This window comes from Zootoca vivipara, chromosome Z2 (assembly GCF_965207765.1).
Source record: "Zootoca vivipara chromosome Z2, rZooViv2.hap1.1, whole genome shotgun sequence".
In the NCBI taxonomy this organism is placed as follows: domain Eukaryota; kingdom Metazoa; phylum Chordata; class Lepidosauria; order Squamata; family Lacertidae; genus Zootoca; species Zootoca vivipara.
In genome coordinates this window covers 5,806,019-5,827,930 of record NC_142585.1, presented here as the reverse complement: position 1 = coordinate 5,827,930, position 21,912 = coordinate 5,806,019, and the positions used below count along the sequence as shown (strand labels likewise).

Genomic DNA, 21,912 nt, shown 5'->3' with positions numbered 1-21,912 from the left:
AAGTTAAAATTTTCATATTATATCTTAAATCATTCTAACACAGGAGGGCTTTAAACTGACTTATGTAGGGGAGGGAGATAGTGGTCCTGAACATAGGAATCTATCAAGTGCTGAAGATGATCATCCAAATGTCAGGGACCAAATGGAGCAAACAGCATGCAAACCTAGTGGTGGGAGGAAAAAATCCTTAAATGAGAGGCTAGGGGGGTGATCAATGGTCTTCAATGTCTGTATACTAATGCACAGAGCATGGGAAATAAACAAGATGAACTTGAGCTCTTGGTACAGCAAACTAAATACGACATAATAGGCATCACTGAAACCTGGTGGGATGAGTCTCATGATTGGAATGTAGTAATAGAGGGATGCAATCTATTTCTGAGAAATAGACCAAACAGGAAAGGAGGAGGAGTGGTGTTATATGTCAGGGATGTGTATACCTGTGAAGAGAAAAATGGGAGTTTACTATAGACCCCCAAGCCAAACTGAGGACACAGATGATGCCTTCCTGGAACAGATGGCCAACCATTCAAAAAGAAGTGAGATAGTAGTAATGGGGGATTTCAACTATCCTGATATTTGTTGGATGTCAAACTCAGCCAAAAGCATAAGGTCGAACAGATTCTCCACTGGCCTTGCAGACAATTTCATTGTCCAGAAAGTAGGAGAAGCAACAAGAGGATCAGCCATTTTAGATCTGGGTCCTAACCAATAGTGATGACCTGGTTAGTGGGGTAGAAGTGGCAGGATCATTAGGTGGGAGTGATCATGCTCTTCTGGAGTTTATTATACAGCGGAAAGGAGCAACCAAGCATACTAAGACTCAAATCCTAGACTTTAAGAAAGCCGACTTCAGAAAACTTAGGGAAACGCTGGGTGAGATCCCATGGACAGCAATACTAAAAGGGAAGAGTGTTCATGATGGTTAGGAGTTTGTTAAAAGGGAGATATTAAAAGCACAACTTCAGGCAATACCAATGAGATGGAAACATGGAAGGTGCCTAAAGAAGCCATGGTGGCTATCTAACGAACTTTTAACTGATTTAAGATTTAAAAGGGATATGTACAAAAAATGGAAAAAGGGGGAAACCACTAGAGAGGAATTCAAACAAATAGCCAGCACGTGTAGAGACAAAGTCAGAAAAGCTAAAGCACAGAATGAACTCAGGCTTGTAAAGAAGCTAGTAAAATGTGGGCTAGACAATGCTACCATTCAATGGATTTGTAACTGGCTCATCAATGGCTCCTCTTCATTCTGGAAAAAAGTGACTAGTGGGGTGCCACAGGGCTCTGTCTTGGGCCCAGTCTTATTCAACATCTTTATAAACGATTTGGATGATGGGCTTGAGGGAATCCTGATCAAATTTGCAGATGACACCAAATTGGGAGGGGTGGCTAATACCCCAGAGGACAGGATCACACTTCAAAATAACCTTAACAGATTAGAGAACTGGGCCAAAGCAAACAAGATGAATTTTAACGGGGAGAAATGTAAAGTACTACACTTGGTCAAAAATAAAAAAATAAAAAATAAAAGGCACAAATACAGGATGGGTGACACCTGGCTTGAGAGCAGTACATGTGAAAAGGATCTAGGAGTCTTGGTAGACCACAAACTTGACATGAGTCAACAGTGTGATGTAGCAGCCAATTCTGGGCTGCATCAATAGGAGTATAGCATCTAGATCAAGGGAAGTAATAGTACCACTGTATTCTGCTCTGGTCAGACCTCACCTGGAGTACTGTGTCCAGTTCTGGGCACCACAGTTCAAGAAGGATACTGACAAGCTGGAACATGTCCAGAGGAGGGCAACCAAAATGGTCAAAAGCCTGGAAACGATGCCTTATGAGGAATGGCTTAGGGAGCTGGGCATATTTAGCCTGGAGAAGAGAAGGTTAAAGGATGATATGATAGCCATGTTCAAATATATTAAAGGATGCCATATAGATGAGGGAGAAAGGTTGTTTTCTGCTGCTCCAGAGAAGTGGACACGGAGCAGTGTATTCAAGCTACAAGAAAGAAGATTCCACCTAAACATTAGGAAAAACTTCCTGACAGTAAGAGCTGTTCGACAGTGGGAATTTGCTGCCATGGAGTGTGGTGGAGTCTCCTTCTTTGGAGGTCTTTAAGCAGAGGCTTGACAGCCATCTGTCAGGAATGCTTTGATGGTGTTTCCTGCTTGGCAGGGGGTTGGACTGCATGACCCTTGTGGTCTCTTCCAACTCTATGATTCTATGTTTCTATACATTTTTTCATTATCTCTCAACTATTTCAATTCTAAAAACATCAACTATCCTAAACCTATAATTCATCAATTAATCCAAATCTAAATTTATTTTCCCACCCATCTATCTTCTATTTCCCCCTTAGCCTAAAATTTATTCCCAAAAATTTCCCATAAATTCAAATATTACTACTTCTATGCTAATAACATTTAAACACTTAAATCTAATTCACCCTCCCCCCCTGGACTCAGGGTCTCTCAGATGTTTCAGCCAATTCCATAAGTCGGTCCAGTTTCGGACCATCTTGATAGATCAGAAAATAACATCCAATATTACTCCTCACTCTACTCCCACTCTGTCACAAGCTATCCATCACTCTTCCTTCTTCGTCCCCTGCTGCCTCCCCAGTTCTCTAGCTGTTACACAATACCATCCAACTACCTTTCCACTTTTCAGCCCTTTCACAATTTTTATTCCCCTTAGATTCTGACCCCAGTATGGATCCTACCCTCCCTCTCTCACTGGGAGGGCATTATTCCATGCTGGTTCTTCTTTGAAAAGCCTTTGAATCAAGCAAGGGTCTTGTTCCCCTCCTCTCACTGAGGGCACAATGTTCCATGCACCTTCCTCTTCTTCTTTAGGTTCAATTGCATTGTCCAGGACTGATGGTGGTTCATCTTTCTTCTCTACAATCTCTGTTAAGATTAGTCCTTTTTCGATTTCCACACAGTTCTGATTTATTTTTCCAATCTGTATTGTATTCTGATGTACTTCGCATTTTAAATCCCAAAGCAATTTCAGGAATTCCTCTTGAAAGTCTGAGAAGTTTAACTGCTTTCTCCACTGCCCTGGACTTATTATGAGGGTGTGGTACATATAAGCGCAATAAAATAATTTTTAAAACAGTTCCCCCAAACACCATTGCCACTTTGTCTCTTAGAAGCAACCAATTTGTTGAATTTTGAATCAGGGTCTTGCACTGATGTGCTCATGATCACTCCTGTTTAGTCCCACAATAAACCTGAGGTCAGATAAGCTAAAAAAAAGATTGTAGCTGTCCAAAGAACCAACTTGTGTGACCAGGGACTGGAATCCAGATCCATTTTGTCCCTAAACTCTAGCCATTATAACACACTGGCTGTCAGAGGAGTCTAAGTGAGCAGTTGGTTTTACCAATGTAAGCTTAACCCTGTGCATTATGCATGAAATGACATAGACCTATGGACAAGTCTTGGATTTTGCAGAGTGATTTTCAGTTGCCTATGTGTAAAAACTGGAGAAAAGTGCTTAGCTGTTGATCGCAAACCAATATTCTTTCTTAATAACACCACTGAACTACATATTTGATTGCTGCAACATGCCATTTGTAGGGCTGCCTCTGAAGATGGTTTGGAAACTTCAGCTGGTGCAAAATTTGATGGCCAGGTTGCTTACTGGGGCAAGACGAGTTGAGCATATTACTCTGATGCTGGCCTGATTGCACAGGCTGCCAATTAGTTCCCAGGCCCAATTCAAAGTGCTGGTTTTGACCTATAAGCCTTAAATGGCTCAGGACCGCAATACGTCAAGGACTACCTCTCCCCATATGAACCAACCTTAACCCTGTGATCCTCCTCTGATGCCCTTTTTCATGTGCCTCCTCCAAAATACCTTCAGTAGCTGGTGACACGAGAACAGGCCTTCTCTGGAGTGGCTCCCCAGACAGGCTTGCCTAGCACCATCATTACATATCTTTAAGCTCCAGGCGAAAACATTCTTCTTTGGCCATTAAACAATCCATGTGGATTAAAATAAAATAAAATGGGGGAGGGCCTGTTGTTATAACTATTTCTATGATTGTCTTCCATTATTATGCTATGTAAGTTATCTTTTTAATGTTGTACACTGCCCTCGGATCTTGGATAAGGGGCAGTATATAAATTGAATTAACAACAACAACAATTTGCATTTTGGCAGTACCAGCTGCAAGCCATGATACAATCACTGTTTCCATTCTCAGGTGTGGGTAGGCAGGCTCTGCATTTGAATTGCACCTCTCTGAGGTGCCTAGACCTTCACTGAAGATCTCAAAAACTTACTCTGTACTTTCCATCTAGGATATTTTTATTATTTCATTATTACATTTGTATTCCACCTTTCCTCCAAGGGAACTCAAGGTGGTATAGATAGTTCTCGCCTCCCTGTTCTTTCCTCACAACAACCCTGTGAGGTAGGTCAGGCTGAGAGATTGTGACTGGCCCAAAGTCACCCAGAGGGCTTCATTACCATAGTGGGATTTGAAAGTTAGTCTCCAAGGTCCTTGTCTGACCCTCTGACAACTTCACTGGTTCCCTGAAGATGGCAGAAGAAATTTCTGAGAAAGCAGAAAGCAGTGTCTGTTGATCATAACAGAGGCTTGTCGCCGCGGTGGCATGAGAAGGGAGGTGATGACTGAGAGTACTACAGATTAATCAATTCACTTTTTCCTGTCTCAGTTGCTCTTTGTAATTTAGGTCCCAGTTATCATCACACAAGTTTCTGCTTGGTAATGCATGCATCATAGTATTTTGTAGTTTTAGATAAGGTGGCTGAGTCTCCTTCACTGGAGGTTTTTAAACAGAGGTTGGATGACCATCTGTCAAGGATTCTTTAGCTGTGATTCCTGCATTGCAGGGGGTTGGGCTGGATGACGCTTGGGGTCCCTTCCAACTTTGATTCTTTGATTCTACAACCAACCCCGTGTCTGTGTATTTGACTTTGATGACATCTCAGGGGATGACAGGGCTTAGCTGTTTGAGAGGACACAGATGTAGTGAGGAAGTCAAACACTCATTAATGTGCTTATGGCAAGAAAGACCATTTCCTCGTTCTGGATAAACATGCAGCTGATTGGTCAAAAGCATGACAGCCAGCTGTTTTTAGATCAGTGTTCTGATTTCTCAGAAGAACCACACACTTCAATCCAGATTCTGTTGTTTGAACGTTTTGATGAAAAATTTTGCCTGGCTACTCTGCACTCAAGAAATCACTAAGGGTTTATTTTAAACTGCCCCTGTTTGCTATCAGATTAATATTTGGAAATGGAAAGCAAGGCCACTTTTCACATGTTGGAATGGGGAAGCAAGTCAGCTCTGCAGGCATACAGAGAAAACCCAAAAGCAACACTGGAGAGGCAAAAGGTCTCTGCTTACTAGGAGCTTATAATCACCCCCTCACCAAAATCATGGTGCAGGCAACAAGCAGTTTGGGGAAAGCCTTCCTGAGGAACTAGCCCCTTGCCCCTTCTTAAAACCCAGAAGAACCCTGATTGGTTTCCTTTACTGGGGCACTGCAACCAGTTCTTTTATCATTGTGTTCTGAGGCGAGGGCATGTGGCTAAATTTGGGTGCATATTTTGGGGGTTTGCCAACCCACCATCCTTCTCCTTAATATTTTTTTAAATGGTCTTCTACTGGCTTCGGTGAGAGGCCTTGTCTCCTTAATGCCTTGCTAGTGTGAGCTTCCCCACAGGATGAGAACGAGAAAGATGCAAGTGCAGGATTCAAAGGTGGACCGTTTGCTCCGAGCCAACCGCTGAGTCCTCCTTCTGCTGGACACCCATCGTCTCCCAAGCGTGCCCGCCTGTCGGGTTTCTCACGACGCGCGCCCCCGCCCCACCTTTCCCTGCCACTCCGGCATCCTAGCTCCTCGAAGTTCTTTCTAAGGCAAGTCACGTCTGTTTGGGTGTCTGCTGCCTCTTTCTCCACCGAGAGGCGCTTCTTGCTTAGAGGGGCCGTCCTCGCCCCCCCGCCTCGCCCCCCGCCTCTCTACCTACCCAGGGAGACCGCCGCCTCCTCTAGCCACAGCTGCGTCTGCCTCCAAGCTGCTTCACCCCCTCCCCTTCTTCCTCTTCCTCTGCTTCATCCTCCTCCTCGGCTCCCTTCGCTCTTAGTCCGATTTCTGCATTTGCTGAAAAGGAGGGGTTTGCTGAGCTGTGCTGCTGAGGGGCTTTGCTGCGTCGCCGTGCGGCTCCTGGCAAAGAGAGCGCAGCCTCCGTTAGTCCTGCTGCTGCCTTTGTTTGCAGGTGCTGCTGTCGAAGGAAAACCCAGTTTCTCTCACCCGCACCCCCACTCCCCATCTTCCATCCGAAAACACGCCAAAGCCAGGAGGAGGATTTGGGAGATGCTGCGGCTACCGCTCCCGGTTTGAGGAGAGCCCGTGCCAATCCGCTGGCGCTCCCGCAGGGACCCGGACAGTCCCGCACGCAGCAGCAGCTTGGAGAACTTACTGAAGAAGACCCCACAACTGGTGCCCACATTTCCAAGAAGGGAACGGACAACAGCCCGGGCGCTCCCCGTGCCTCCCTCTTTCTCTCCACCTCCCCGTCTCCCTCCGAGTTCCTGAAAGGGTGATTGCTTTGCCAGTGGTCGAAAGAAAGGGGGAAAGGGGGACGAAGCTTCGGCGCGAGGCGCCGCCGGGGCCCAACAGCGCCAATGCTGCGCCAAAGGAGCATTTGGAGACGCCGAGGGACCTGTTGGCTTCCTCTCTTCGCTGACTGGGCAGGCAACTTTTCAGTCCGGGACCAAGTTTGAGAAGGATTCTTTTTCACCCCTTCCCTCTACTCTACTCACAGGAAGGGATCGGGACTGGGCGGCTTAGAACCGAAAGGCACGCGGACGCTCTCCGCCCCGCGTGGCCCCCAAGAGGCGGCTGCCCCACCTTTCTTGCGAGGTGGGAAGTGGCCCGGCCTCCTGTCACGCCGGGCCTCGCATCATTTATTAATTTTCTTCCGAGGGGAGGCGAGAGCAGCATGCTGGGGGCTCCCCCCGCAAGCAGCCCCCGCAGCCCCGACGTCTGACCCTCCAGGGTGGCGGCTATGGCAGCAGCCATCGCCAGCTCCCTGATCCGACAGAAGAGGCAAGCGAGGGAGCGGGAGAAGTCCAACGCCTGCAAATGTGTCAGCAGCCCCAGCAAGACCAAGACCAGCTGTGCCGACAAGAAGAAGCTCAGCGTCTTCTCCAGGGTCAAGCTCTTCGGCTCCAAGAAAAGGCGGAGGAGGAAACCAGGTGGGCTGGTGGGGGAGGCGAGGGATGGCAGGCTTGCTCCGGGTTGCGGGGGAGGTGGACCTGTTCCTGGGTGAGGAGCTGCACCCCTGCGAAAACCGGGGTGGGCTGTTTGGTTTCCTGTCCTGCTGCAGGCTTCCTTGTAAGGCGTCTGATAGGCCACTGCAATTGGAGGGTTCTGGACTAGCTGGACCTCTAGTCTTCTGTTCTGATGCTCCTATCACTGGGGAGAGGTGAGCTCTGTTAGTCGTGATGCCTCTTTGGACTCTGGTGTCTAATGCCCCTTGTGGGAAAGGCTCAGAGGTAGAGCATTTGCTTGGCAGGCAGAGAAGGTCCCTGGTTCAATCTCCAGACAGGGCTGGGAATGTCCCCTGCCTGAAACCTTAGAGAGCCACTGCCAGTCAGTGTGGACAATACTGAGCTAGATGGACCCAGTTGTCTGCCTTGGTATAAAGGCAGCTCCATATGTCAGAATACTGTTGAATGTGTTGGGGATGGCTATTGCTTGGAAGCCCCCCTGCTTCTGGGCCTTTTGGCATCTGCGTAGCTCTTGTTAGGAGATGGAAGCTGGATTCTCAGTCTGCACCAAGAGGGCTCTTCTTCTTCTTCTTCTTCTTCTTCTTCTTCTTCTTCTTCTTCTTCTTCTTCTTCTTCTTCTTCTTCTTCTTCTTCTTCTTCTTCTTCTTCTTCTTCTTCTTCTTCTTCTTCCCCCCAAGAGTTAGACCCTCCATGTACAAGAGCAGAATGCCTCTGAATATCTGGTGCTGAGGAGCAAGAGCAGGAGAGGGTTCTTGCCTTCACTCCCTTGCTTCACGGCTTCCCATAAGACTGGCCACCGTGGGGAATGGGATGCTGAGTTAGATGAACCCTTTTGTTGTGGTCCTTCAGGGTTCTCTGCGGAGGACCAACACCAGGCATTCTGGTTTTCCTACTGGGGGAAAAGGGGGGGGAGATGTGAACAAATGCTGTAGGAACCTATGCAGCTGCCTTATATGAGAGGCAGACATTAGTCCATCCATTCCAGTCATTTCTGCTCTGATTTATCTTCCTCTGGGCTGAGAATGCCAAGTATTGAGTTGGGGACCTTCAACCCAGGTTGCGCTACTGATTTGCAACCCCACCCCAACGTGGATTGAAACCATCTTCATATGTGGCCATTAGGGCTTGTGACCTGCATGCTCAGGAGGCAACAAATGGGTTTTTTGTTTGTTTGTTTGTTTGTTTTTAAAAAAGAAAAGGTATATTTGCAACTGTTCCTGATTAGTTGCAGCCCTTTGTAGTGTGGGAAGGACCATGGCTCAGTGGTGGAATCTCTGCTTTGCACGTAAAAGGTCCCAGGTTTAATCCCTGGCATCTTCAAATAGGTCTGGAGAGAATCCCTGTCTGAAACCCTGAAAAAAATGCTGCCGGTCAGTGTAGACAGTACTAAGCTAGATGGGCCAGTGTTCTGACTCAGTATAAGCCAGTTTCCTATGCTCCTTTAATGGAGCAGGATGCAAGTGTTGGCTGGCTGCATGAGGCTTCTTGGCGCATTGTCTGGCCATTGTATGGTGGAAGCCAGGAGCTTCCATGGCTCTTCTGTGGTTGGATGTGTGGAGTGTAACAGCTGGGTGTTGGCCACAATAATGAAAACAAACCTCCATACTCAAAGGCGGTATACTTCTGAGTATCAGACACCAGTGACAACTGCTGCTTGCAGTGCCTGTGAGTCATAGAAATATAAGGTTGATTTTGCTTTTGGGTCAGGTACATCTCTGATACATAGGGGGAGTGGTATGTTCTCACATGTTTCACACATGGGTGGTGCTCCCCTCTACCCATGTTGCAACAACAACATACAGTCAAATTAAACAAATAAGCATCTATACACAAGTTCCATGTACTTTCTGACACAGATGAGTTTCCCATAACATATGAAAGCGGTCCTAATTTTAACATCCAGCAGACCAATTTTAACATCAAGCATGCAGGCTGAGATTTGAATGGAAGTTGATTGGCACATCTCTGCTTCCTGATCCATGTATCTGGAGAGAAATGTGGCAATTGACACATGACCAGCTAAGCATTATGCTCTTCCATACAGCAAAACATAATGGGTAATGGAAAGCCAAGCATTCAGATATCAATGGTAATAATTAGTTACCCAAATCCACCTTTTTGTTGTGGTAACACCTTTAAAACACCTCCCAAAAGAATATTTGGAACTGTAGTTTAAGGGTGCTGGGAACTGGAACTGGAGGTGGAGCTCCCATGATTCTTTGTTTTTGTGGGCAGGAGGGGGGAACTTATTTTAAATATATGGTGTATACACAGCCTTGGTTGCATTTGCATTCTGCCCTTCCTCCGAGGAGCTCAGAGGTGGGCATCAGCCCAGCCTCATTTTATCCTTACGACAGCCCTGTAAAGTACTCTGGACTGAGGGGGGTGACTGGCTCAGATCACCCAGAAAGCTTCACAGATGAGTGGGGATTTGAACCTGGATCTCCTTCCTCTAAGTTCGGGACTCTGTTCATTCCACTGCTCTGACTTCTCTTTGATCTCCAGTGCTTTAAACGCCCCAGTCCCTGATCTCCTCTTTTTCCTTTCACATTGCTCTGCCTCAGATCTTCTGCCCCTTTCTTTCTTTCCTCCTTTTCTCAAGCTTACTAAAGGACTTCTTGTTATGCCTTCTGAGCATCTTGCACACTCACCAATATAGACAGGCACCAGTTTTCTTTCCTTTCCCACACACTTGTAACTGTCCTTATGATTTCCTACGCTTGTTTCCATTCCTAAGTTCCTGTGCATTTTTGACAATGGCTGATTTCAGTTTCTTGTGGAGGTTTTTTTATTTTCTACACACACAAAGGAATTGGCATGCCAAGAATGTGTCTCTCTTTGTGCACCCAACACCATGGACACAATGGTGAACGGCATCTTCTGCCTCTACCTTGTTCATGTACCATCCTGGATTTCTCTGCTGTTCCAGATTTCTGCACTCACTTGAGATGTATGTTTGTGCATCAGCAACATAAGAAGCTAACTTGGTCCATGTAGCTCAGCATTGTCTACACTGACTGGTTTTCAGGCAGCGGATATTCCACCCCAGCCCAACCTGAAGATGCCAGGGATTGAACCTGGGACTTTCTGAATGCAGATACAGTTGTACCTCTAGTTACGAACTTAATTCATTCTGGAGGTCCATTCTTAAACTGAAACTGTTCTTAACAAACGCGTGCTTTCGCTAATGGGGCCTCTTGCTGCCGTTGCGCCGCCAGCACACTATTTCCATTCTCATCCTGCGGCAAAGTTCTCAACTCGAGGTAACTCTTCCAGGTTAGAAAGTTTGAAACCTGAAGCGTTTGTAACCTGAGGCGTTTGTAACTCGAGGTACCACTCTCTCTACCCCTGAGGTACTGCCCTTCCTCATTTGCCTAAATCTGGGGTAGTTAACCTTTTAATACCTACTGCCCACTAATGCATCTTTCTTGGTGGTAAAATTTCCTTACCCCCCCCCAACCAGTGCTCGATGGAAGGAGGATTCAGCTTGTGTGTAGAACCCGCTACCACCCACCTAGAATCCTGAAACACCCACTAGTGGGTGGTAGGGACTAGGTTAACAACCCCTGGCCTAAATGGTAGATAGGTCATTGTTGTTGTTGTTGTTTAGTTCTTTAGTCGTGTCCGACTCTTCGTAACCCCATGGACCAGAGCACACCAGGCACTCCTGTTTTCCACTGCCTTCCGCAGTTTGGTCAAACTCATGTTGGTAGCTTCGAGAACACTGTCCAACCATCTCGTCCTCTGTCGTCCCCTTCTCTTTCCCAACATCAGGGTCTTTTCCAGAGAGTTTTCTCTTCTCATGAGGTGGCCAAAGTATTGGAGCCTCAGCTTCACGATCTGTCCTTCCAGTGAGCACTCAGGGCTGATTTCCTTCAGAATGGATAGGTTTGATCTCCTTGCAGTCCATGGGACTCTCAAGAGTCTCCTCCAGCACCATAATTCAAAAGCATCAATTCTTCAGCGATGAGCCTTCTTTATGGTCCAGATCTCACTTCCATACATCACTACTGGGAAAAACATTGCTTTTAACTATACGAACCTTTGTCAGTAAGCTGATGTCTCTGCTTTTTAAGAAGCTGTCTAGGATGGTCATTGCTTTTCTCCCAAGATGTAGGAATCTTTTAATTTTGTGACTGCTGTCACCATCTGCAGTGATCATGGAACCCAAGAAAGTAAAAACTCTCACTGCCTCCATTTCTCCCCCTTCTATTTGCCAGGAGGTGATGGGACCAGTGGCCATGATCTTAGGTTTTTTTTATGTTGAGTTTCAGACCATATTTTGCCCTCCCCTCTTTCACCCTCATTAAAAGGTTCTTTAATTCCTCCTCACTTTCTGCTATCAAAGTTGTGTCATCAGCATATCTGAGGTTGTTGATATTTCTTCCGGCAATCTTAATTCTGGCTTGGATTTTATCCAGTCCAGCCTTTCGCATGATGAATTCTGCATATACGTTAAATAAGCAGGGAGACAATATACAGCCTTGTCATACTCCTTTCCCAATTTTGAACAATCACTTATTCCGTATCCAGTTCTAACTGTAGCTTCTTGTTAGAGATTTCTCGGTAGACAGATGAGGCACTCCCGTTTCTTTAAGAACTTGCCATAGTTTGCTGTCATCGACACAGTCAAATGCTTTTGCGTAGTCGAAGCAGAAGTAGATGTTTTTCTGGAACTCTCTAGCTTTCTCCATAATCCAGAACATGTCTGCAATTTGGTCTCTGGTTCCTCTGCCCCTTCGAAATCCAGCTTGCACTTCTGGGAATTCTCAGTTCACATACTGCTTAAGCCTGCCTTGTAAAATTTTAAGCATAACCTTGCTAGTGTGTGAAATGAGCACAATTGTGCGGTAGTTGGAGCATTCCAGTGGATTTTCCTACTTTCTTCAGTTTAAGCTGGAATTTTTCTATAAGAAGCTGATGATCTGAGCCACAGTAAGCTCCAGGTCTTGTTTTTGCTGACTGTATAGAGCTTCTCCATCTTTGGCTGCAGAGAATATAATCAATCTGGTTTCGATGCTGCCCATCTGGTGATGTCCATGTGAAGAGTCGTCTCTTGTGTTGTTGGAAAAGAATGTTTGTAATGACCAGCTTGTTCTCTTGACAGAACTCTATTAGCCTTTGCCCTGTGTTTTGAACTCCAAGGCCAAACTTGCCAGTTGTTCCTTCTATCTCTTGATTCCCTACCTTAGCATTCCAATCCCCTATAATGAGAAGAACATCCTTCTTTGGTGTCATTGCTAGACGGTGTTGTAAGTCTCCATAGATTTGGTCAATTTCACTTTCTTCAGCACTGGTAGTTGGTGCATAAACTTGGATTACTGTGATGTTAAAAGGTGTGCCTTGGATTCGTATTGAGATCATTCTATCATTTTTGATATTGCATCCCAGTACAGCTTTCATCACTCTTTTGTTGACTATGAGGGCCACTCCATTTCTTCTACGGGTTTCTTGCCCCCAGTAGTAGATATGATGGTCATCTGAACTGAATTAGCCCATTCCCATCCATTTTAGTTCACTGATGCCCAGGATGTCAATATTTATTCTTGCAATCTCATTTTTTACCACATCCAGCTCACCAATGTTCATGGTTCTTACATTCCAGGTTCCTATGCAATACTTTTCTTTACAGAATTGGACTTTCATTTCGCTTCCAGGCATATCTGCAACTGAGTGACTTTTCGGCTTTGGCCCAGCTGCTTCATCAGCTCTGAATCTACTTGTACTTGTCCTCCGCTCTTCCTCAGTAGCATGTTGGACGCCTTCCAACCTGAGGGGCTCATCTTCCAGCGTCATAACTTTTATATGCCTGTTGTCTTTGTCCATGGAATTTTCTTGGCAGGGATATTGGAGTGGGTTGCCAGTTCCTGATCCAGGTGGATCACATTTAGTCAAAACTCTCCACTATGACCTGTCCCTCTTGGGTGGCCCTGCATGGCATAGCTCATAGCTTCTCTGAGTTATTCAAGCCCTTCGCCACGACAAGGCAGTGATCCATGAAGGAGAGCCAGGTGTTAACTTGGTGCAAAAAAAGGCAAAGGTTCACACTCATTTACACCAGCTGAGTCATCTTCCAGCGTCATAACTTTAATATGCCTGTTGTCTTTGTCCATGAAGTTTTCTTTGTAAAATTCTGGAGTGGTTTGCCAGTTCCTTCTCCAGGTGGGTCACAGGAGAAAGTAAAACCATTAGCCCATCTAGCACAGTATTGTCTACAATGGCAGGCAGTGGCTGTCCAAGGTTTCAGGCAGGAACCCTACCTGGAGTTTGAACCTGGGACCTTCTGCGTGCAAAACAGATGCTCTGCCACCGCCTCAATCATCAGTGACTTACTCAGAGAATGCACACATGCAGTTTGGCTTATAGGCTCCACTTATTTCCACACACAACCCTGTCATCTGTATACATGAATGATCTTCCCATATTTCATACGCCCCCTGCATACCCACTCAGGATATGTTACATGAAGATGGAGTTGCGAGGGATGGAGAGATCACCTTACCCAACTCCGGTTGTGTTTATGCATCATTGTCACATCCCACATTTTCATGTGAATCTGTCTTATTCCGAGCCACCCACTAACTATGCCCAAGTAGTTCAGGGCCACGCATATGCCCATTGTGGACTGAGATGGCTCAGTTGGCAGAACATGGCACTCTTAATCTCAGGGTTGTGGGTTCAAGCCCCATGTTGGGCAAAGGATTGCTGCATTGCAGGGGGTTGAACTAGAGGATATTCACGGTCTCTTCCAACTCTGCAGTTCTATGATTCTGTGATTCTAGATGGTATTATCCCACTTTATCCTCTCAACAACCCTGTAAGGTTGGTTTAGCTCAGATAGTGCATTGATGAAGCTCTCTCTTTTACTAGGCTTCCCACTCTAGCTTTAGTCTCCCTTTGAATCTATGCATTTGCTCCAGGCTGCTGTTGTCACCAATACTTTCCTATCACTGTTTTGTGAGGTTGGTCTTCTGTATAAAATGTGTGAGACGAGGGATGCACCTGGGTGGGCGGGGAGGAATGAGCAAGCATCTGAATGCTCTAGAAGGTTTAGGAAAGGGGAATGAGCCAATTCCCTCTCCTCTGGTTTTACTTTACTAAAAAATAAATAAATCACCAAACTAGCAACCATTAAATATTCCTGTTGTTCTTAACCAGCTGAAGAACTAAGAGTTGTTTCATGCACTGCATAGATATTATCCCTGGGTTAACTGTGCTCACTAGACCAGGAGCTATGACACACTCTGATGCAAGAAACTTGTACAAGACATGTATTTGCAAACACACGTCTCAATTTCATATGCTGCATTTCTTGTGTATGTGTGTGTACAGACACATCTATTGTGTACATAATATGCTTTTTAAAAAAAAAAAACACGTGAAGAGACCTGAAGTGCCAGGCTGTAAAAGGAAGTAGAGAGTCGTTCTTGTTAACAGCATTTTGGCCCAACAATCAGCAATCCAATTTGTGGTGGGTCTGATAACTATGGGCAATTTCAAATGTTACACAGCAACAAAGGATGAGCAAGCATGTAAATGGTCTCGCGTATTTTGGAAAACGGAATTAGCAAATCCTCGCTCCCTGGTTTTGCTTTGCTAAATCTTCTAAACCCGTAAAATCTTCCATTAAGTAGATGGTTGATTTGAAGTGGTAGCAAAACCTGGTGGGTGCCTGTACAACGTGTGTGTTTTCAAACCCATTTGTCATTGCAGTACATCACATTTCTAAAGGTATGTTTCCAAAAAACAAAAAAATCCAAAGGCCACTTAGATGCATCCTAAAAGAGGGACATGATGGATGATGAGGTCCTAAATAAGCTTAACAGCATCACCAGGTTGGTCTGCTTTGCTAATGTTGCATTTGGGAAGCAGTGTGCATCACCTCCAGATCCCATTTGAACGAGATGGGAACAGTTTCTTTGCTGTGGCTGGAGGTGGACACCAATTACTTCTGCACCTCTCACTGATTCACTGCAGAGGTCCCAAACTAACTAAAACTGATGAAGCCAGGCACAGATCCCCAGGCACAGATCCCCATATCTATGGTGCAGGTGTTTGTTGACACTTTCTGGAAAGAAACGTGCCATTCATGAGGCTGCATTTCATTGTGTCACAAGTCATTCTTCAGTCAAGTCTTCACGTTCCTCTGATGCTCTGACTGAATGAGACTAAATGAGATTTATGGTGGAAAGGATGTTGCTGTACCCATGTGTCTCAGAAATGTTCATATGTCTGTTTAGCTGCATAGCAGGCTGCAGATGGAAGCATGGGTGTGCATTTGCTGGGCTCCCTAATCCCGGACAGTGGGCACTCTGCTCTAGCCAGGGACACCTGAGAAGGTGGGGGACAGGAGTCAGAGGGTTCTTGATGCTGAAATCCTGGAGGACTGTGTAGACCCTCCAGTGAATCACCTGACTGTGGCACATGCTGACATTTGCACATGAATGCTGACAATGCCAGATGAATGTCTGGGGAACATTCAAAGACATATGACAGATTTCCCTACTCTTTGGATACAGATAGTTCCCTTTTCTTTCTCTCCTTCCTTCTTTCCTTCTCTCTCTCTTTCTTCCTTCACTATAAGATTCCAGGGTAGGTTACAGGAATATAAAAATACAACATTCAACCCAGTTTAAACAACTTAAAGAACTTATTAATATTATTATTTTAAGAATGTAAAACTTTGGATAGTGTATCCTTGGCATTTTTTTGACATTCTCAACATTTGTCTGGATTCACAATACTTGCCAAATTCCAGATATTCACTGTATGGTATCTGTCTGTCTGTCTGTCTGTCTGTTTGTTTGTCTGTTTCTCTCTGTGTCTCTCTCTCTCACACACACGCACCATTTGAAACCAAGTAAAAACATAATTTGGGTTCAATTCTGCTGTATTGTTGCTTACACTTACCCTCTTTCCTATTACCTTCCTCTAACATATATTTAAGTACTTCTGTCTCTTGATGCCCAATGGTTAATTGGAACTGCAGTGGTACTAACTATACCTCTCAGCTTGGTTCTTGGTTAGCACACATCCTCTCATTTTAAGAAGTGTTTTTCCTTCCTCCCCTCGCTTTTTATTCTACTGCTGATGAATCTCAAGCTCATTAAAAGGCAGGATCTTTTCCTTGCCAACACATTTCTAATCTTAATAGCAATCAGATCTAGCTCCTTCAGCCATGTAACATACTGCTGGTATTTTGATCCACTGGCACAAGATTTGTGTTTTAAAACCACCTGCATTTCTTACCCCAAGTCAGTGGTGACCACCAATGCTCCAGTTGCTGATTTGTTTCGGCAATCTTACAAATAGCTGTGAAACTTCTAGCTTGGGGTGTTTTTCTCTGGAAAAATGAGGCATGTCTTTTTTGTTCACCGAAAGCATATGCAATGTCAGTTTCAGAATTGAACTTTTAATCTTTTCCACTTGTTTGTTTTCTTACAGAACCACAGCTTAAAGGCATTGTAACAAAACTGTACAGCCGGCAAGGGTATCACTTGCAGCTACAAGCAGATGGAACTATCGATGGCACTAAAGAGGAAGAGAGTACCTACAGTGAGTATTCACCTTGGAAGTGGTTTGTTTGTGCAGTCTACAAGTCCATATGAATGGCTTAAAAAAACCCAAAACCTAAATCCAATGGCTATTTTGGAGATAGCATGTGGCAGATGGAACCAAGGTGACATTATTATTCTCTGTGTGTTTGTTGTTCAACCTTCTGTAGAAAAACACTTGAATGTTAGATGAACCAGTGGAGGTAGTGGTGGCTTATGAAAAACCTGTCCGAATGTTATCTCCATGGAGATCTGGAGGGTTTCATCTCTTCGCTTTGGATCTCATTAGGTTTTTGTTTTCCATCCGGAGAAAGTTTTCTCACTCCCTCATTTTGGCTGAAATAAATCCAAGCCATTGCTTCTCCAAAAGTACTAGAAACAAATGATCCCACCAAGAACTGTGGGGGAAAGGGTGAAGAAACCAGCCCACTTCATTAAATTTGCATGTGTTCTACACTCTGGTGATAGACCAGATTCTGCTTTCAGTTTTTCTTCTCTATCTTCAGAGTTGGATTTGTTTAGTTTAGTTTAGTCAGATGAAAATATCCAGTGGGAAAATGTTTTTCCTTACACAAATATGTCCATAAACCTTTGAATCATTTGTTTGTTGGAGGGTGGTAATTATCCCAGCACAGCTTTTTCCTCCAGGAGTCTGTGTCCATGACAATTATTTTAAAAACATTATTTTATTTTTATATATTTAATTTCTATACTGCCCTATACCCAAAGGTCTCATAGTTCAAGAACATAGTTCTTGCAGAGAGAGCCTCCTTTTTTGTTCTTTTTGTTCTGTTTGTTTATTTGTTTGTTTATAGGTTCTCCTCCTCTTCCATGATTTACCCACTCTTCATCCTAAGGTGCCAGGGTGGGCCACAATCATTCAAAATACAACATTAAATGCAATTGAAAACAAATTGCAATCACAATAACTGGGTGGGTCCTAATAATACACATCTCAAGTGTCAAAACTCTTGAAGTATTCAAGTCCATGTAAGTGGTTCATCCACTTCAGCATTCAGACTTTTGATCATGGCCAACCAGGAAGGTACTGTGTGTGTCGGGGAGGAATATTTTTATCCTTGAAGGGTGGTATAGAATGAATGAATGAAATGCCTTCTTTCAAGCACACCTTATGATCTTCCTCAGAGATTCTTCCCTAGGTTTTCCTTGCCAAAGGCAAGTGATTTCTAGGGAGAGGGTCTTGTTAGTAGTGGGACCTCACAGATGGAATTGCCTCCCCAGAAAGGCTAACCTGGCACCCAGGCCACGACATTGCTAGTCACCAAGCTTCTTCTTCTCCCACGCCTTTTCCATTATGATCTGTCAAACACTTGTATTTTTCTGCCATGTTATTGGGTTTTAAAGTGGATTTAATTGTTTGGGGGGCTTGGTTTTCTGCTAACTTTAGGTAGCTTTCTTTTCCTGGACTTTTTCTGTGTGAGATTATTATTATTAATTATTATTATTATTAATTATTATTTTAAAAAAATTAAATAAATAATAATAATTGTGTTTTTATTGCAAAATGTATTTTCATTTTAGTCTTGGTTTTAAATGGCCCAGAGAGCTTGGTTGAATAGGTTGTGTAGAAATGCAATAAATAAAATAATGCTTCAAGGTGGTGCACAAGCAGGGTGTGACAGCAGCATCACAACTCGGCTGTTGTTCTGCTTTTGCCTAACTCAGGTAGTCAGTCACAAGTAGATAAGTCCACCATGAATCGGTTGCAAGAAACATAGGGAGCTGCTTAATATCGAGTTGGCTATCTAGCTGAGTGTTGTCTACGTTGGACTGGCAGTGACTGCCCAGATTCTTATTCAGGGAGCCTTTCCATCTCTCTACCTGGAGATGCTGGGAACTGAACCATTTATTATTCAGTGCAAATGAAGCTTCTCCTGTCATCTTGTGCTTGTTAAAGGGAGAGAGCTCGTGCAATCAGTGTTGAAACTCTGAGGCTCAAAGGGCTGCATAGACTCCCCTGTCCATGCTTTGCTCTTCAGGGAGCTGCCTCCCAAGCGTCCGCCCATTCTCTGCACATTTGAAGGTGAAACAACTAGACCAGCTCTTCTTGTTCCACATTAAGCAAAATCTTACATGGATGGAAATAAATGGGGGACGGGCAAAGGGTGCTGCTGTCACAGCCAGTCCCAGATAAGGAAGAAGCACACATCTGATAGTTAACTGCTTATTGGCAAGATAAACACTTACAGCAGCTTCCATGGTGCTTTGATAAATATGCACACATGCTTCTAGATTCTATGCAGCGGTCCATAGGTCTGAGTCCTGTGGTGCAGCTGCAGCAACAGGAGAGCCCCTTCCCTCTTCCGGCTTATATACCTTCCTCTGATGGGTTGTGTGCCTGCAACTTGAGACTTCTCCCCTCCTGGTTCTAGGACACAGTGTGGCAGGGGAAGGTGGGGAATCAACTGGCCCACCCTCACCTGGACCATCCCTTTTTCCTCTGAGACATGCCTTCTTCTGCCTCAGACTTCCTAGACTCTCCCTTCTCCCATGGCTCTTGCCTTGCAGGTGGCATGACACCCTAGAAAATTGCTGGTTCCATTTCCTGGGTCACTCTCCTGGTCTCCTGGCTCCACCACACACTCTCCAGAGCTTTGCCACCCCCTAACATCTGTTGTCTAGGTTTTACTCATATTCACTTCCATTTATTGCATGGATGGAGAGCCTCTGGCTCTGCAAATGTTGCTGAACCACAACTCCCATCAGCCCCAGCAAGCATGGCCAATGGCCAGGGATGGTGGGGGTTGTAGCATGTGGAAAGGGCCAAGTTTCTCCACACCTCCTCTATTGCTTATGCCACACTTTTCATTCCAAAGTGAAGCCCAATGCAGCTAACAGCAAACAACCCACTCAAAACAAAACATTGGACTAATATTTTTAACCAAAGTAGAAGCATGTATCAAAATTCAGAGCAATTCAAAGCCACACTCATGAGAAAAAATACAGTAAATTGAATGAATCTATGAATGATTTTGATGTAAGTTCTGGTCTTAACAGAAGCAAGGGAGGTGCCATGGACAGCTCCATCCATGGCTCAGGATGAAGAACGCAGCATCAGAACTCAGCTTAGATGTTGCTTCAGCAACAGCTACTCACAGGCCGAGCCTTTTATAGGAGCTGCAGCTCTGCCTCAATTGTGGCTTCTTTAATTTAAGAAGCCCAAGCCTTCTCCAACAATGGTTTGCTTGGGTGGAGTAAGGAGACTCTGCTTGCCCTGGGCCTTCTGAGATGAAGTCTTCTGAGTCAGAGGGTGGAGAGATGGGTACTGGCTTCTTAGGGCTTCTCTGGTGCAAGTGCTTCTAAGGCTCACACTGATGGTCCCTCTCCCTCCACTCTGAGTCCCCAGCCTCAATTCCTGAAGAAAAGTAGCTTGGCACCAGGATGGTGATCCCTCCCCCAATAACAAGGGTCCTCCTGGCAGTGAAGGACTTACTCCATGCCCCCTTGCTTAGTTTCATTTATGATGGGAGCTGTTTCTCCTTGTGATGATCCCATGCTACTAGGAAGTGCATCTGAATATTCTTCCCTTCAACCACTCCAAATTTCTGTACCCTCATATGTGTGATGGATGAGGAAGGTGGATTGTGGGTAGGCCCCTAGAAACGTCTCTCAGCGGTCTGAATCTGGTGGCTGCTAAATGCTCATAGTAGCCAAAGGAAGAACCAGGAGTGATACCAAATATGCTGCGTATGACAAAATGTGTTCATTTTCAATGGACCCTTTTACCGCTAGCATAAATAATTGGATTCTCTGTTGGGAAGACAAGTTTATGTTAAGACCACATAATAAATGGCTGCCAAAAACCAAAAACAAAACCATTTTCCCCAAAGCTCTGAAATTATGATACACTCTACAGAAGATATTGTGGCCATTCCTCATGAAGAAAGTTTTTGTAACCTTCTTATTGCTATTAGGAACTAGCAAAAATGACCATAATAATGACAGTGGGGTAGAGAGATTGCCAAAAAGAGCTCTTATGAGCATGGTGTACTCCCATGGTGGGTTCCTATCTACGCAGCTCCTTCCCCCACCCTAGAAAACCACTATCCTATAGAAGTAATTTTCAACCAACCACTTGTATGGGCATTTGTAGATGGCCCCTTAGTTACATAACCTTGAGAAAGACTGTTTCAACCTGCCTGTATTTTAATCATAGCCCAGGAGTAGGAATGGATAAAGCTGTCAATTTCAGTGTCTCATTTCTCTAGTCTTAAACTGAGTTCACCACATTTCCACATCAATTGTTGCATGGGTTGGGTTGTGGGGGAGGGAGAAGACCTCACAAAAGCATGGCCAGTTTCCCACACACACTCAGCACAAGGATGGCTGTGGGGCAGTTGCGCACAGGGTGATGACCATGAGGACTTTGGTGTTTCTGTGTGCACACATTTGTCCCATGTCAAATTTGTCCCCTGCCTCTCCTGGGACCGCAAGCAGGGGCATAGGAAGGGGTGTGTGGGGTGTGTGGGCTGCCTCAGGTGTCATCCTGAAGGGGGGTGACATTCGGCACGCCCCCCCCCGCCACTCCCCCAAGCCCAGCAAGCGGCAAGCGGCGAAGCAGCTGCTGCTGCTCCCCCCTTCCCCTGGCTCGCTGTAAGCTTGGGAGTCGTGGGAGGTGCCCCCGCGCTGAGAATGGCCCCGGGGAGGATTGCACAGCTGCACCAAGATTGGGCCCCAGGGAGGATCACACAGCACGCCAATTGGCCCATGGGTGGATCACCCCACCTCTTGAGCGGATCGTCCCCGCCCCCAGGAGCATGGCATGTGTGCCGCTCCGGGTCCCAGAGCACCCAGCTCTGCCACTGACTGCAAGGAAATACTTCTGTCTGTGACTCTGAAAAGCTGCTGCCAGTGAGTGCAGATAACACTGAGCTAGATAGGCCAATAGTCTGACTCAGTATAATGCAGTTTTCTGGGTGCCTGTATCTGGTTTCTGTTCACAGCACTTGGCTCTTTGGAAGAATTGATGGATGACTGATACCTGGCTGCACCGGAAAGTTTTATTGCATCCAACTCATGGCTTATGTATTTTAACAAAATGTATTCTAACA

General features: G+C 45.2%; 1 protein-coding gene across 8 annotated transcripts in view; it reads left to right on the top strand.

Annotated features, from left to right (window-relative positions):
- Positions 1-21,912, top strand: part of LOC118090248 (fibroblast growth factor 13) — a 280,078-nt gene that overhangs the window by 224,446 nt on the left and 33,720 nt on the right. For 7 of the 8 annotated variants that reach the window (XM_060270453.2, XM_088664437.1, XM_035125708.3 and 4 more), the window contains one exon: positions 16,731-16,841. In XM_060270453.2, coding sequence (XP_060126436.1) covers positions 16,731-16,841 — 111 coding nt within the window. Of the gene's footprint in view, positions 1-5,899; positions 7,251-16,730; positions 16,842-21,912 lie in introns of those variants that run through there. The other variant, XM_035125706.3, reaches the window with a different exon arrangement.